This window comes from Lissotriton helveticus, chromosome 4_1 (genome assembly GCF_964261635.1).
Source record: "Lissotriton helveticus chromosome 4_1, aLisHel1.1, whole genome shotgun sequence".
NCBI lineage: Eukaryota > Metazoa > Chordata > Amphibia > Caudata > Salamandridae > Lissotriton > Lissotriton helveticus.
In genome coordinates, this window is record NC_136063.1 from 1,492,246,469 (window position 1) to 1,492,262,523 (window position 16,055).

General features: G+C 45.7%; 1 protein-coding gene across 1 annotated transcript in view; it reads left to right on the top strand.

Annotated features, from left to right (window-relative positions):
• Positions 1–2,060, top strand: part of BLOC1S5 (biogenesis of lysosomal organelles complex 1 subunit 5) — a 206,055-nt gene extending 203,995 nt beyond the window's left edge. Inside the window, exon 5 of the mRNA XM_078688082.1 lies at positions 1,128–2,060. Coding sequence (XP_078544208.1) covers positions 1,128–1,301 — 174 coding nt within the window. The 3' untranslated portion in view covers positions 1,302–2,060. The remainder of the gene's footprint in view (positions 1–1,127) is intronic.
• The last annotated feature ends 13,995 nt before the right edge of the window (positions 2,061–16,055 follow it).

Sequence of the window (16,055 nt, forward strand, 5' to 3'; positions counted from 1 at the left end):
TTTTCATTTGGAGTCCTTGTGTGAAGGCGTGGGAGAGCAAGGGTCAGATGGAGCCCCTGAGTCGATGGGCTTCATGGTACTATCGATTTCAACAGTGGAGACAGCAGAACACAAGGTCAGTGTCCGTTCATCTGTTTTGATGGGAAGTTGAATTACGATGGTGAAAGTCTCCGGTTCAGGGGCGAATTTGCTGTTTATGGAGGTGATTTTGTTACAGAAGAATTCCGAGAGCTTGTTGCACAGGTCTTGTGAAGGAGGGAAATTGCTGGAGGCGCAGTGAAATCTTTTATGATGAAGATTTCCTTGCTGCAATTAGTGCTGTTGTCAATGCAATCTGCAGGAGATGTTCCCTTGGTGTTCAGCTTCTGGCTGACTCTTTCACGACTGCATAACATATGCAACTGGAGTCATTGCTTGATAGACCGTCCTTCAAATGGATACTATCTGTTATTGGACTGAACTGACATGAAAATATTGCTAGTAATTTTCAGGTTGGTGTAGCAAACATAGCCCAAAAACACATTATAAAGTGATGAAAATTCAGCAAACAGAATTTTTAAAAGACACATGAAGGGTCTTCTGTAAATGTGTCTGTGAAGGAGGCAATACACAGGATTTTTCCTATATTGCATTGCAGCTTTACAATATGTCACTTCTTTAGTACTCATTTGAGCCTTTTACACGAAACGGCCAGCTGCCTAGAAGGTATCCAGTGGTGGCAGTCCAGCCTGAACTAGTAAGTCACTGCCCTCCATCACAGAGCAGAAGCAGCCCCTCTAGTCAGATAAATAAGGTACATATAAGGTGAAGGACCAGTGCATTTAAGGTTTCTGCACATCCTCAACTCTGCCCTTATGTCTCACAGTGGGCCAAAATGCATTTGAAATCTGAAGACATTATGCATGACATCAGTGATGGGATGACCACACATAAAATTAGAAATGCTAACAGAATTATGTAGGCTGATTGATACCAATTGAAAATTCAGTTGTCAGAAAGCTATATATCATGAATTTTGTATATATTGTTCTTGAAGACCCCGTTACTCTTGCCTATAGAAATCACTATACAAGAAAGCCATGCTTCTAGTTTTTTTTTCTTTTCTAAAATGTTTTTTTTTTTTACAGAATGAGCCACTTAAGGCGAGTGATGAAAGGCGGAGAGCACAGTGGGAAGAGATCATGAAAGAACAGCAAAAGTGGCAGGCTGCAGTAGACGAAGAACATAAGAAAGCCATGGAACGACTGCGAGAGCAGTATACTGCAATGGAAAAAGAACTAGCAAAATCTGCTTCCTTCTAGGACCTTTCTTTACCTTCTGTTCACACTGTGCAAAATCGAATTGACCTCAAGCTGGGGAGGCAGGAGTGAGCTATGTTAGCCCTGAGTGTACAAAATGTAGACTCTCAGAGCCACATTCATTGGGCAATGCCAAGTAAAAAAAACATGTGCCCCCTTACCTCACTGTATTAAGTGCCTCAGTATCAGGGGCGTAACACAAGTCTCTGCAGTGCAGGGGAGGGGTGGGGGACAGCCTGTATGGGAGTTCCCAACTTTTCTGGGGTCCCCTTTAAGCCCATGACCAAGGAAAATCAGTAAGCTACAGGAGACTGATGGTCCCTCTTCACATTCTGTAGGGAGCCCATCATTTTATGTTATGCCACTGCTCAGTATGCTTGTGCGTTGGCGAGCGTGCATGGTGAAATACAGAGTACACAACTGTGGGCTTCTTTGTGTCCTTGAGCACTAAAAGCGGCAATAATTTACAGGCCTTGTTGCTTGTATAAGCAAGGTACTTTCCATGGTTCCATTCAGGACTATGTTTCCACTAATGCGTAGTGGCATACTGTGACGGTACTTCCTTTTAGTAATCTAAGAGGAAAAATCCAGTATACCCTTCGTTAGTTAACTACCCAGTCAACTAGGATTAGATAATTGAGATCCATAAACCAACACTGTGATTATTTCATTTGACAGCTTATGACAAATAATTTGAATCCAAGTGCAGTATTTTCTTTTAACAGAGCTATTTCAAATAAATATAGTACATTAACAACTTGACTTGATCTTTCGTCCATTGTTGTAAAGAATAAATGTATATATAATGTTTTCCTGTTTTGCACCGACAAAGAGCGAGATTGCAAAGAAAAATAAACATGGCATTATCCGAGTGTTGCGACTGTACAAAGCCAACAATGGCGGTCTGTGTTAATCTACGTCCTGGTGTCAAAGCTCCATTTTTGGCAGTGTGATGGAAATATGATTAAGGTTAGTGGAGGAGACGGAATAAATATTTGAGATTTCTTTCAATAACACTGAGCCGCCGCCAACTTTCTCTTATCCTCCTCGGTAAGTTTGACAGCCTCTGAAGCCTGTGACAGCCTCATCAGTCATCACCGGCTACCTGGTCTAAAAAAAGCACTCACCAGCACCGGGTTTTGGAATTTTGTTCATTCCAAGTTGTAAGTGAAAGACGCTTCGTGACTCTGTTTGAAAAAAAAAAGTTCCCCCACAGAAGAAGTGAGGAAACCCTCTGACTAATATTCCCCCTACGACCCCTTCCAGTGGAAGCCAATTTTTTTAATGTCTCCTTAAGCCTGTTCACCACAGATGAATAGGAGCTGTATCTGAAAGAAAGTCTTTATATATCCAGTGCTTACCACACAGGCACGTTCCTTGTCTTTGGAGGCTGAGTTTATAATATTTTTATTAATTCTTAGCGGGTGAGCAGATCATCTCTAGGACTTGGAAAGTTCAAGGTTTGCTTTCTTAGTAGAAGTTATAAAATATAAAGGTGGAAACGCTGCCATTTCCACTGCTGAGTGAAGACCGCCCATTGCTCGTGAGTGGCGTGAACCCCCTATACTGTATGAATGAATTTGGTTTAGCGCTTTGTCTTGTATAAATAACGACTCTGCCAGGTTATCCTAATGTGGCATGAAAGATAGCATTCATATGTTATTCATTTCAATGAGAATTCTTCGTTTTGATTGACAGCTTCCAGAAACAGTAGATTAACATTGAAGAGTATGGTGTGGTCATTGTCAGACACAATAGGATGCGCTGGCAGTGCTGGAGTCAAATTCTCCGTCCCCCTTTTTTGTCATTCTTTGCATAATGCGCTCCATGTATTTTTTTACTTTCTGAAATTGTTAGACCTTGTCTTGGAATTCCGGGGCAGTCGGTAGTGACTGCCTAGTATTCTGTGGGGGCAATGTCGCTTACTACTAGTGTCCTAGTACCAAACTACTGAAGCACTCTAATTGTAAATCCAAGTTGCTTCCTGTAGGCACTTGATTCTTTCAGGGAAGAAAGAAAGAGCAATCAAGGCTTAATGAAGGAAGTAGAGAGCATTCAAATCTCTGATCCAGTGTGAATCGGTAATAATGATATGATAATAAAATAATTTCTTTCCTTAATGAAATGAAAAAACTTTAACATGGCACATCGAATAGTTAAACATGATATCCATTCATAAAGGAGATGGTGCTAGCAACATAAAGGGGAAAGAAACCACTCCAAATGTTATTACCTATTCTATTTAGTCTCTCCTACGTTTTTGTTAACATAGGACCTAAGGCCAGCTGGGCTTGGGCCCGGTCGATTCGGGAACCTTAAGAAGTGCTTGGGTCTCTAGTACTAAGTGGGAGCTTAACACCAACTTCGGTTTAAAAGGTGTGAGAAAGGGATACAGATGCGTGCACTCTATACCGACTATTCCAAAGGTACCACTTTGTGCCAAAGAGGAAGAATGAAAAGGGCTTCCTTTAAAATAGACGTAGCCAGAATATAAGGTGTTGCCACAAAATATAGACATCAAAAAACTAACAGCAGATTCCCAACCACCAACAAAAGCCTTATGTAGTCTCAGTGGGTGATATGCTAGTGACCTGGTTTCCAGTTGTGAACATGATAACGTCACCCGAGCCCAGTGACCAGGTGGCTTACGTTTTCTCTCTGCTTTTTGTGTGACAGAATTTAAATTGTGGGCTGGCTCCCATTATAGAGTCACATTTTATGTGTTTAACTTCAGGGATATGTTTCTCAAAATATTCTAGTCTCTGTTAAGATTTTACAATGATGTGTGCAACCATGGGACCAGACACAGTCACAACAGTCCCACTTAGGAATTGGTCAGTTTAGGCTTGACTGGGACTTAAACTGTAAACCATAAGGGCTAGAAAGATGGTACAAACAGGATCCGAACAGTGCCTGTGTGAGGATTGCATTACAGAGAAATCTGTAAAGGAAGGCAAAACCATGGAAATTGCTTTCTAAACAATTAATTCTAGTAGCGGTGGATATAAAGGAGACAGTGGATGACATTCTATTGAAGCCATCTTTTCCCTTCCGAACATTACTGCTTGTTAGACTGCAGAGAGTCACTTGAAGCCCAAAATGTACTTTCCATGCTGTTGCTGTCCCTTGTAATTTAATCTGATGAAGGAGTCGCATGGGCATTTAAAGCAGGTAGGGGCATGCAATGTGTGGGTTTGAGCAGGTACAAGAATGGGTTTCTTTAAAAATCACCAATACATTTAGGGCTTAATTCATCACAAAAAGCCACAAATCTTCGAAGGCTTACGCAGAGGAATTGCAGCGATTGTTTACTTTCACCCAATTCACAAAAACCCTGATATATATAATATATGCAGAAATATTACACTTCTTATAGTTTCCCTGACAACTGACTGTTCACACAATCTTTGCATTTGGTGTGGATTGTTTGCCTTGTCGAAAATATACTCCAATGTGGGATTGGGGATACTGAGAAATGTCACTTATATTTTTGCTCACATGCAAAGATCTAACTTCGCCAGGCTCACTGTCACCATTTTACATAGATATGCTTTGCTCTGCCGTATCCCAGACCAAGTAAAAAAAAAAATCCACTTTCCTTTTCTTAGCCGTTACTCTTCCTTTACCATGAACACTGTGTAACTTCCACTCTCCACTGTCACTAAGTTCTGGCTCCTTGTGCCAAATGCTTACTATCTCCTGGTGCTCTACCCACAACAAACCACCTTACCATCAAACTGCAGTTCCCTCTTTAGAACCAACCATATTTCATCCTCCATTCCCATTTCTCCTCTCCACAATGTGTCTCCTATTCACAAGCCCCAGAAAATTACTTAGCCATCCTATTTATTTCTCTCACAACTCCATCACCTCTCTTATATTCAAATGTTCCCACAACCATGCTGAACAAAATATATTTTATGAACACAGTATCACTAAAAACTTGAAAGAGTTAATTCCTGTTACAGAATGCGTCATGGTCCTGCACATCATGAAAGTAGGCTGATTCTTTCTTCCATGATGCATTATCTCACATCATCACCTGAATAGTCGTTTTCACTACTGTTTCATTCCCTCACCTACCAATGTTAGCCCTAATTTAATTTGAAAAAAAAGCTCACTATTTTCATGGAAAGATGCTTTAGTTCAGTATCACGCAAACACATGATGGACTGAATGCTGAATGAATCATACATTCACCCCCAGTCAAGAGATCTGGGTTAATGAACAGGGAAAACATGGCGGCCGGCTAGCAGCGGGTCGCGGGTGTCTGTAGAGCGGCGGCGGTGCGGTGTGATTGTTATGGCCTGCGCGGCACGGTTTTTGGGCATTGGGGATTGACGGAGAAGGTTTTTGGAGCGGTTTGCCTTGAGACTCACAGTCCCTTTGGGTAACAGCGATCTCAGCGGTTTTTGGCGGTGCATGGTGGCTCAGGCGGCATAGGGCTCTCGGATTCAGAAGGAGGCGGAGCTAGCAGTGGGGACGGAGCTCTGCTGGGAAAGAGCGACGTTTGAGCTCGGGAGAGGTCGTCGCGCCGCTTCAAGGATTTTGTTCCGGGGTGGCGGGGTCCGTGGAAGAGGTAGGGAGGCATTTGTTTCAGGCAATGAAATAAAAGACAAGCTGCCTCCGGGTTTGAGCGTTGTGGACAATTTGCAGGTCCCTGGAGCTAGTGAAGGCATTCAAGGTTTAAAGCATAACAAAAAAAAGACCAAACCCTGAAGTTAAGACTACAGCAGCATGGACTCGGGTTTCGAGATAAGCCTTGAGGAGCGCTGGTAGGGGGGCGGGGGGGGGGGGGGGGTCTGAGAAGCTGTTATCCTATGTTGGTTCGCCTAAAGCAAATACTAAAAGTGTTGCAGTAAGTAAGCTTAAAAGTACAGTAAAAAAACCAACAGTAAGCAGGGTAGTAGTTGTAACAAGCTGGGTAAGGCAGGCTTGCTGGAGCGCAAGTTTAAGACAACCCCCTCTCTTACCTCATTTTTCACAACAGTGCCAAAAACTTTGATTTTAAAGGGGGAGTCTCTACCTAATCAAACAGGTTTTTCGGTAGCCCCTAAATCCGACCAGGCTTTACAGATAATAAACCGCATATCGGGGGGAGTGAGGGTCACTCTGCAAGTCCCAGCGGTTACAAATCTGCTGGATTAGTCTAACCATTTGAGCCCTAATCGTTAACAAGTTCTCTTTCTAGATATGGAGGAGGTGGATCATGGCCCCCAGGCTCAGACACACTTAACCGGTAGTGCGGAAAATTGCACAGATCAGCTAGCCCTTTTCTCTGGCGCAGGTGTCTGGCCACAGGGTCTTTGGAGACCCCAAGCGTTTTGGCTGTTGTGGCTGTTGAGTTGGAGAAATCTAATAATTTGAGCTGTCATAATGAGGAAGGGTTTGGGATAGATCCTGAACCAGAAGACTCTGATCTTACGGTTATTGCTCTTTTAAAAAAATTAAACATTGACATGCATAAGGGGTTTGAGGTTTCCAAATTGAATCAGGAAAGTATTAGAGCCGCCTGCAGTCTGCTAGAGACTACAATTGACGAGCTGAGTTCCCGCACAGTAGTGTTAGAGCTCTTTTGCCGTCAGGTTCTATGATTTTGTTGGCTTAGGTTGGTATGAGTGGGGTTAACTTAAAAGAGCTGAGAATCCTATCTTGGAATGTAAATGGACTGCGTGTAAAATCGAGGAGAGAGTTAATTTTGAAATATTTGAGGGATTCTTTGGCTCAAATTATAATATTGCAGGTGACCCATTTATCAGAGGTTGAAAGTAAGGAATTTTTTCAGGCTCACCGGTGGGTTGCTCATTCACTTTATACTCCTCAAACAGGGGTTACGGAAGGTGTTGCATGTTGAAAATTAGTACGTTTTGGTGAACATTATCTGCGCCATCTTGCCTCTTCCCCTGATGCCACACTTTTGTCGTGCGCGCCCGCCATTTTTTTAAGATGCCCCGATCAGAACGAACCCTTTTGCATGCCGCTGGCCCCTGACATAGCCCTTCGCCTTCACTAAGCCTGCACGCTGACCACCCCCTGCTTGCACCTGCCTTGAGTCATAAACCCCTCTTCGGCGCTGCTCTGCCCCAGGCCCTCATCCTGTTCCCAGCGCGACACCCCCCTGCTTCCCTTTCATGATCTCCGGCCCTTAGATGCAAACCCCCTTCTTCCCCGTGTGCCCGTTTTGTCTTCCCCGTTCCCAGGCCGACACCCAGCTCTGCCGATACCATTCCTTGCCCCTCCCCGTACAATAGAAAGTTTCCCCCATCAAAGGATCCCCGGGTTGATCAAAGCCCCCACTCCATGAGATCCGATCAAACCCCCCACATTCCGTGAATCGGCGGAATATCCAGCTGCGTGATACTCATCACCTGTTGTGACTAGGGTGGGGACTTCAACTGTAAATGTGTGTGGGAACGGGCCCAAAGGGGAGTTCCGGGAATGTCTTTTCCATACATCAAAGCTTTAACATGAATGTGTAATCTACAATAAAGTCATAAAACAGTGTATAAGAGGCCAGGCCTCAGAAATGTATCCAGAGCACCTCAGAACGATACCTTCTGCCGGTTTTGTTGTGTTCTCCTCCGGAGAGAATAAAAACCTTGTTTCATGCTTTCCAGTCTCCAGCGCCTGCCTCTTCATTGATTAAATAACTAGAGGGTCACAGAGGCAATACCGCCGGGCAAATATCGATTGTCCCCGACCCGACTCAGGTTTTAACAATTGGCGTCCCAAGCGTGGGGCCCATCAGCGACTCGTGGATCCAGTGGGAGAGGTCCCGACGACAGAGTGAACGACTGCAACGATCGGGAGAGCTCTTGCCCAATAGACCCTCGTCTGGCAGCCGATCATCCGAACTTCACTAGTTCCGAACAGACCTCTCTCGAGTGATCTACGGTCCTGACTGGGGACCATCAGGAGTGCCGTGAGAAATACGAGAAAAAGAGGACGATCGGGCGCTGGATTCGGAAGACAAGAAACTGTCCACATGGTCCGGGTAAGGTCGTGTAATCACGACAAGTTGCGAAATGATTGCTTGATTGTTTGATTGTTTAAAAATACTAGTATTGCTCTTTATTTATTTGGAGATTCACTGTCTACAAACGGAGAAACAACGGGCTCTCTCTTTGCAAGCAGTGGAGGATAGGTAGGGCAGCAGCCGTGCTTATTTTTTCTCCCCCACTCAATAATTACTTGAAACTGAACTGTTGTTCGCAAAACTATTGTTTCCTGGAGATTCCCTGTCTGCAAACAGGGAAGAGACCACCCTTTTTGCAGATAGTGAAAAAGGGTAGGTAACGCAGATCTTTGCGGACCTACTCATTCTCCCCATTGTTATTTATTGGTCTTTTTTTTTTGTTATTTTTTGATCCATGAGGTATTCACTGCCTGCAAACAACGTTGAATAGAAATATTCTGTCCAGTCTTTGCACCTAGTGATAAGATAGGCAGTGCTGACTTTTTAGTCCCTCGTTACGAGCCGTCATGTCTGTCTTCTCCCCACTGATTAATAGCCTGTTTAGCCCGGACCGTGTATTAGAGGTGGACCATATAGCTCCACTAGAAGGCACCCCTAATAAGGACATGTTCATAAACTATGGATTAGTCACCATAGCCTATAATAAATTGTGGCACAGGTATACCGAAGAGAGTCAAGACAAACAGTGGCCACTGGCAGGATCCTTTGACCTTGATAAAATAGAAACGTTAGAAATAGCCCTTCGAAATAATAAGACAACGCCAATTATGCTCGACAGTCTCGGTATGTGGCGCAGAGAGGCTATGCAACGACAGAGAAAAGACGAGGACAAACCAAGTAGAGAAATATACCGACAGGACAACCCCAGGACACCGCTACCCACAACTTATCCCCCGACACTATGCAAAAGACGACCAGACTTAGGGCCAGACCAATGCGCTTTTTGTAGGTATGTCGGACACTGGAAAGCCCAATGCCCGACTCTACTGAGCGTGAGTAAAGGCAAAGGGCCGACAGGAACGACAGACCGGCAGTATGAGAAAAAGCGCGAGACAAAGAAGAACCCGACTTACATAGACAGACCAGACAGAACCACCACGTTTGATTATGCCCGATGGCACAGATTTCGCCAGGACAATTTCAGCGGCATGCTCAAGTTCTCCTAGGTCGGGCAACGTCAAGACGGGAACCCAGCCTCGTTTCAAATTCGCAGACGGAAAGAGATAATTATGACCAATAACTGTTTTATATTCGTCTTGGGTCTTTGTATGTCGTACTTGTACTGTCCCCCGTCTGAGTTTGTGTGTATGTAATGTACAAATCTGCGTCATCCCTCTACACGTGTTTCCGTGTTACTCAACCTCTGTTAGCAGAAACTTAGCATAAAAGCAACCTGGAAAGAAAGAAATGGTAAAACAAAATCCGTAGACCATTAATGAACTTGAACTTTTAATTTAGCACAACAAACAAGGAATAATAACGGTAAACTGTAGAAAATGAAAGTCAAACAGAACATTCGCCCCCCCCATTCTGGAACCTTCCAAAGTAGGGCAGGGTTACGGCTACGCCCAACCAACGGCAACCCATATAAGGCGGGCCCGGCCGCCAACTCTTGGTCAGGAAATCTTAACGTATGGGGGAGCCGGAGGAGAGGCAGGAGCCAGCAGCCCGGGCAGTTGTAGGTAGTCCCGCCACATGTCTCCTCAGCCAGCCGCAACGGGCCTGGATAGACTTAAGTAGTCCCGCCACATGTCCAGAGAAGAACGAGGCACCTCTTTCTTTTCCCTTCCGTAACAGCCGCAGCAGCTCTGGACGGCGGGATGTCCTGCACGTACCTCCACAACAATTTGTCCAAGTTGGGCTGGGAGGGAGAGGCGACGCGGACGAGCCTCTCCCACCTCCACCGATAGGAGGTCTCCCAGCCCCCGGCCCGACGCCGAACACCCCCAGTCAGGCGATGGTGCCAATACTTCCACAGCACCGAACACACCATGGTGGCACCCCAGTACTTGCGCAGCACCGAACGTGCAATGGTGGCCATATTTTCGGAACACCGAACCTGCAATGACTGCACTGATACTCGTGCCGCGCCGAATGCGCGCCACAGGTGGCCATACTCCCACAGCACTGAGCACAGGACTTGGGGAACACCGGATGTTGAGAGACCTTCATGCGGGGCGATGAAAAGGAGCGGCATGGAGTGCACCGGGAGAAGGAGACGATGCGGACGAGTCTCCCTCGCCCCCCCCCCCCAGGTGGGGGCATCACAGCTGCACCCCAGCTGAACGTCCCGCTTTCACACAACAGGGACCTCTTCCTTTCACTCCGAAGGATCTCTCCCACTCTTGCAAACTCGACGAGAGTGGCCCCTGTAGGGCCTCAAAATGGCGTCTGGGTCCGCTGGAAGGCGGGCCCCGGCCACTAGAGTAACTTTGACCAGCAATATAACTCGAACATTTGCCCCCTGGAGCACGAGCCCCCATCTCCGACAGCATCTCCGCAGCCTTGAAGATCCTACAAAGGTCCCCGGCGGAACCTTCGGCCTTTGCAGGCTTCCGGTAAGGGACGGCTGCCTTGATCGCCAACGAAACAAACATGACATTGCCACTCCTTCTGTTAGCATGAATTCTAGAACTGCCGAAAAGGACTCTGGTCCAAACTGCCAGTAATGGGAAACATTTCCCCCTGATGCTGCCTCCGGACTGAGCCGGCCCCGCCCAAAATGGCGCTGGTATCAATCGGAACTTACGAACACCTCGTGGTGTTCCTTCGCACTAATATAAACTTGATGTTCTGAGATTTTATATGATCCTTTGTACACTTGGCTAGAAAAGACAAGGAGAACTCACTCGACGAACAGTATGAAAGGATCCCCGTTACAAATGTTGATTACAAATGTACAATGTATTATATTTTTATAACTGATGTAAACCTCATTTACGACGCACACGTACGGTATGCATATAGGAAATCTGATTACAACTATTATGATTATGCTTCTAAATTATGAAAATAAATGCCCCCGAACCCCCAGCCAATTAATAGACGTTTTAGTTTCTTACAAATGAATGAGTAAAACTTTCCGATGTTTTTATTGCTGCAAACGACACCCCCCACTGTACGCACTTTAGCCATTGCCACGACCGGCCAAATACGACCGCACCCTCATAATCCACATGCTGAAATGATTTTGCAAAATAAAGTTTTTGAAACTATGGACGGGTATTGCATGCTTTATTTTAAAAATGTGGGATCGGTGGGAAAGTTCTTTTCTGTGCACCCTACTCTGCTCTCTCTTTAAGGTTAAAAGAAAATGGTTGCCCAGCCCTGGAGGACGGATCGGATCGACAACACGACACTCCGCCTTCAAAGTACGCGACTGACCCATGAACTCTCGCGCAGAGGAAGACCTTGACTTCCAAGGATGGGTAAAACGAACGGTGTAAATGAGGGAATGTAAAAGGAGGGTGAAATGAAATAATGTAAATGTTATAAAGTACAACGTTCCAAAGTATCAGGGAACGGAGCTGACCCAAGAACCGAAGAACCTTAGAACGCCACAGCGTTGAAAGAGGTTTAAGGATCCCGATAGTGAGATACATCCTTTGACTAGATACCTCGCACTAAGCACCTCTGGTTTCCTTTTTACGTTTCCCCGCACACGACCTATATGGACACACTACCCCCCTCGACTCCAGAAACCATATCCCCGGGGACCCTGCCCCGAGGAGGAAAGACGAGTAAGAGGTAAGTAAAGAACTTATGAATCCATGTATTTGAATATGCGCGAATGCTGTCTCCCCCACCCCCCTTTTTTTTTCCTCCCTCTGCAGGTTACATCAGAGATTACAGCCGAGGTGTGGCGAAGATCTGAAGCCTTGCCATGTCTAATACACGAAGCGGACTAGCGCCGCAAGGTGGTGTCTAAGCACGCCTGCAAACTACTCACGTATCGAACAAACCCGAAAAATTAGCACAACCTGATAAAAAGTGAACACCCTTAAACCAGACCGGACGAATGAACCCATGTCACGTATGATGCGAAACTATGAGGGAATGTGTGTGTGTGACTGAGGCGTTGACCCAACTGGTCGAAGGACCGAGAATGCGAGAAAGTGCGACAAAATGGTACCTCCTTTCTTCTTTCCTTTTTCTCAAGGCACGTCCCCTCTACCCTGTCTAATGCTCAAACTGCATGATTACAAGATTCTAACGCAGACCCGTGAATGCCCTTTACTGTGTAATGCACTAAATAGCCTTTCTTGAATACACTGCCACCCTCTCTGTTGCACGTGTACTATTTAGCCTGCCGTTGCGCTCTCTCTCTCTCTCTCTCTCTCTCTCTCTCTCTCTCTCTCTCTCTCTCTCTCTCTCTCTCTCTCTCTCTCCCTCTATTTTTGCACTCCCACTCTTCCGAGTGATTAGCCCCGAAATTGGCAGACTGCCACCCCTAGCACACCACCTAATTGGCTTCAAATACCGTCAGTATTTGCACAAAAACTTGTCTTTAATACAATCACCCTGAGGCCGCGTCATTACCTCTCCTTTTCCGCTAGAAGTCAATGAACCGAGGTTGGGCCGTAAAGGAAAGGACAGGTAAGACGACAGAGGTTCCCTAATCTGACCCGAAATAAGGGAACTACATGTCAACGGCTCCTATGGTATAAAACAAGGACCTCAGAATACGCGACCCTCCCCTCCCCGAATTGTCGCAATACCCAAACCGGAAAAATGATCACCCCTGTTACCTCCCCTGTATCAGCCGCCCAAAAACTGGAATTATGAAACTACCCCTCATTTCCGGTTGTGAGAGATGGGTCGATTTATGCCCTTACCACAAGTTTCCTATGTCCCTGGTCGTTTCCCATAAAACCCCTGTCCTTCCTAATTAAGTAATCGGGCTGTAAAAGGTTACGTAGGATCCAGAATGATGTTTTACAAGGTTAACAGACTAGTCCAAGGTAAAGAAATCATCGAAATAAACCCCGTAGTAGTTGAAAAGCAGGATGCATCGATAGAAAGGAAATGTTTAGCCATGATCGTCTCTCAGCAAAATACCTGTGTAGTACCATGTTGACGACTCACAGTACCCTTTGTAAATGTAAAACTCTAGAGAACGGCATATCTTTGCCAGGTTCGTCTCACGAAGGTGGGTCACCATCAGATGAACTGTCGTGACTGTAATAAATAATTGTAAAGGAAAGTCATAGTAAATCCAACAGGCCCGTCACCGGTCATTCCTATGCCAGTTGTGAACACTAATATAACGGGCATTTTCATTCTTTGCCTGGAGCTGGGAGAGAAATAGACTTTTTGATTATCTTCATCTGCAAATTCTCTAAAGACTGTCTTTTCAAACTTGTTTAAGGGTACTGCTGTTGGAGGAGAGAAGGACCGGATGTGGGAGCACGAGGCCTGACTGCAGACTAAGGAACACCTGCGACATTAGCCAAGGCGAGACCACGACAGAAAAGAGCTGCAGGACGAGGCACTGTTTTCGACAACATGAGAAGAAAGGGTCGACCTGATGCCCCTGCTCGATGTCCAGTGTTTGTCGACAAGTCCCCGCTCTCTGAATTCGGTCACACGCCCGCCTATTTGAAGTCTCTCGTTCCCCTAGTTTGTTCCTAATTTGGCCTTGCTCCATCCCCCTTTTCCTCTGACCTACCCTATGGACTGTTTTGTACGCTCTTCTTCCATCTGAACTTTCTGACAACCACCTAAAAGGACACAGGGCGAAAAGGACCTTTCCGACCAGAAACGCGAGGAAAGGATCGTGCCCTGCAACGCAGAACTTAGAACAGAGCTGGACTTGTAGCTCCACCGCCGGTGCTCAACAGCGCCAACGAAAGGCAACAAAGAATGATGAGAACTCGTTAAACTTCGAACATTTGACATCCCCAATCGCCGTTTCTGCTAGACCTCATTTCTCTCCCAGCCGCCATTGTATTGATCATGCTCCAATCCGAACCTGATATATATGTAATAACCTGCCAGTATGAAATATACTTGCTGCTCTCGCTACAGAATCGTTTTTGTATTGCATTCCTATGACTTTCCTGCTAAACAAATTGATCAAAGTTTATCAAATAGGCTCACCTCCTAAAAACTAGAAATGTTAAAATGTATTGTTTACAACTCTTTTCATCTAGGGTTCCTACCGTTTTCTTTCTCATGCCCACCACAATAGAACCGAGTAGAAAATGAGCCAGCAAGATGTCTTGAATATGTTAAAGGGAGGACTGTTGAAAATTAGTACGTTTTGGTGAACATTATCTGCGCCATCTTGCCTCTTCCCCTGATGCCACACTTTTGTCGTGCGCGCCCGCCATTTTTTTAAGATGCCCCGATCAGAACGAACCCTTTTGCATGCCGCTGGCCCCTGACATAGCCCTTCGCCTTCACTAAGCCTGCACGCTGACCACCCCCTGCTTGCACCTGCCTTGAGTCATAAACCCCTCTTCGGCGCTGCTCTGCCCCAGGCCCTCATCCTGTTCCCAGCGCGACACCCCCCTGCTTCCCTTTCATGATCTCCGGCCCTTAGATGCAAACCCCCTTCTTCCCCGTGTGCCCGTTTTGTCTTCCCCGTTCCCAGGCCGACACCCAGCTCTGCCGATACCATTCCTTGCCCCTCCCCGTACAATAGAAAGTTTCCCCCATCAAAGGATCCCCGGGTTGATCAAAGCCCCCACTCCATGAGATCCGATCAAACCCCCCACATTCCGTGAATCGGCGGAATATCCAGCTGCGTGATACTCATCACCTGTTGTGACTAGGGTGGGGACTTCAACTGTAAATGTGTGTGGGAACGGGCCCAAAGGGGAGTTCCGGGAATGTCTTTTCCATACATCAAAGCTTTAACATGAATGTGTAATCTACAATAAAGTCATAAAACAGTGTATAAGAGGCCAGGCCTCAGAAATGTATCCAGAGCACCTCAGAACGATACCTTCTGCCGGTTTTGTTGTGTTCTCCTCCGGAGAGAATAAAAACCTTGTTTCCTGCTTTCCAGTCTCCAGCGCCTGCCTCTTCATTGATTAAATAACTAGAGGGTCACAGAGGCAATACCGCCGGGCAAATATCGATTGTCCCCGACCCGACTCAGGTTTTAACATGCAGTTTTAATTAGGCAGGGGATTAATATTTTGGTGGAAAGTAAAGCGGCTGATGTTAGAGGTAGATGGTTGATTGTGACACTAAAGATGGCAGGGCAAATGTTTACTATTACTGGTTACCGTGGTCCGAATCAGGACGATGTGGGTCCTTTAGATGAGCTTGCCAGGGAATTACTAAATTTTTCTGGTAAAATAATTATGGCGGGCGATTTTAATACTGTGTTGGACCATAAGTTAGATCAGTCAGAAAAGAGTAGAGCTATGGTAAATTCTAAAATGTCGAACAGAGTTAAGATGATGATTGCCCAGTTAGGCTTATGTGATATATGGAGATTGAGGTCCGGCCAGCAACCTGGATACACATTTTATAGTAAAAAATATAGTCATAAATCCTGTATTGATTATTTTTTGCTCGATTCTATACTGATTGATTGTGTGACTCAGGTGGGCCATGTTGGTGTGCATCTTTCTGATCATTCAGCCATTATATTGGCGATGGAGCTAGAAGACGGTTTATCGGGTTCAACATGGAGGTTAGATCGTACGGTCCTCTATGATCAGGAAGCATTAAAGATTTTAAGCGAGGAGACTGAAGTTTTTCTTGATAAAAATATGGGATCAGCTAAGATCGAGATCGATTGGGACACATGCAAGGCTTTTTGCGAG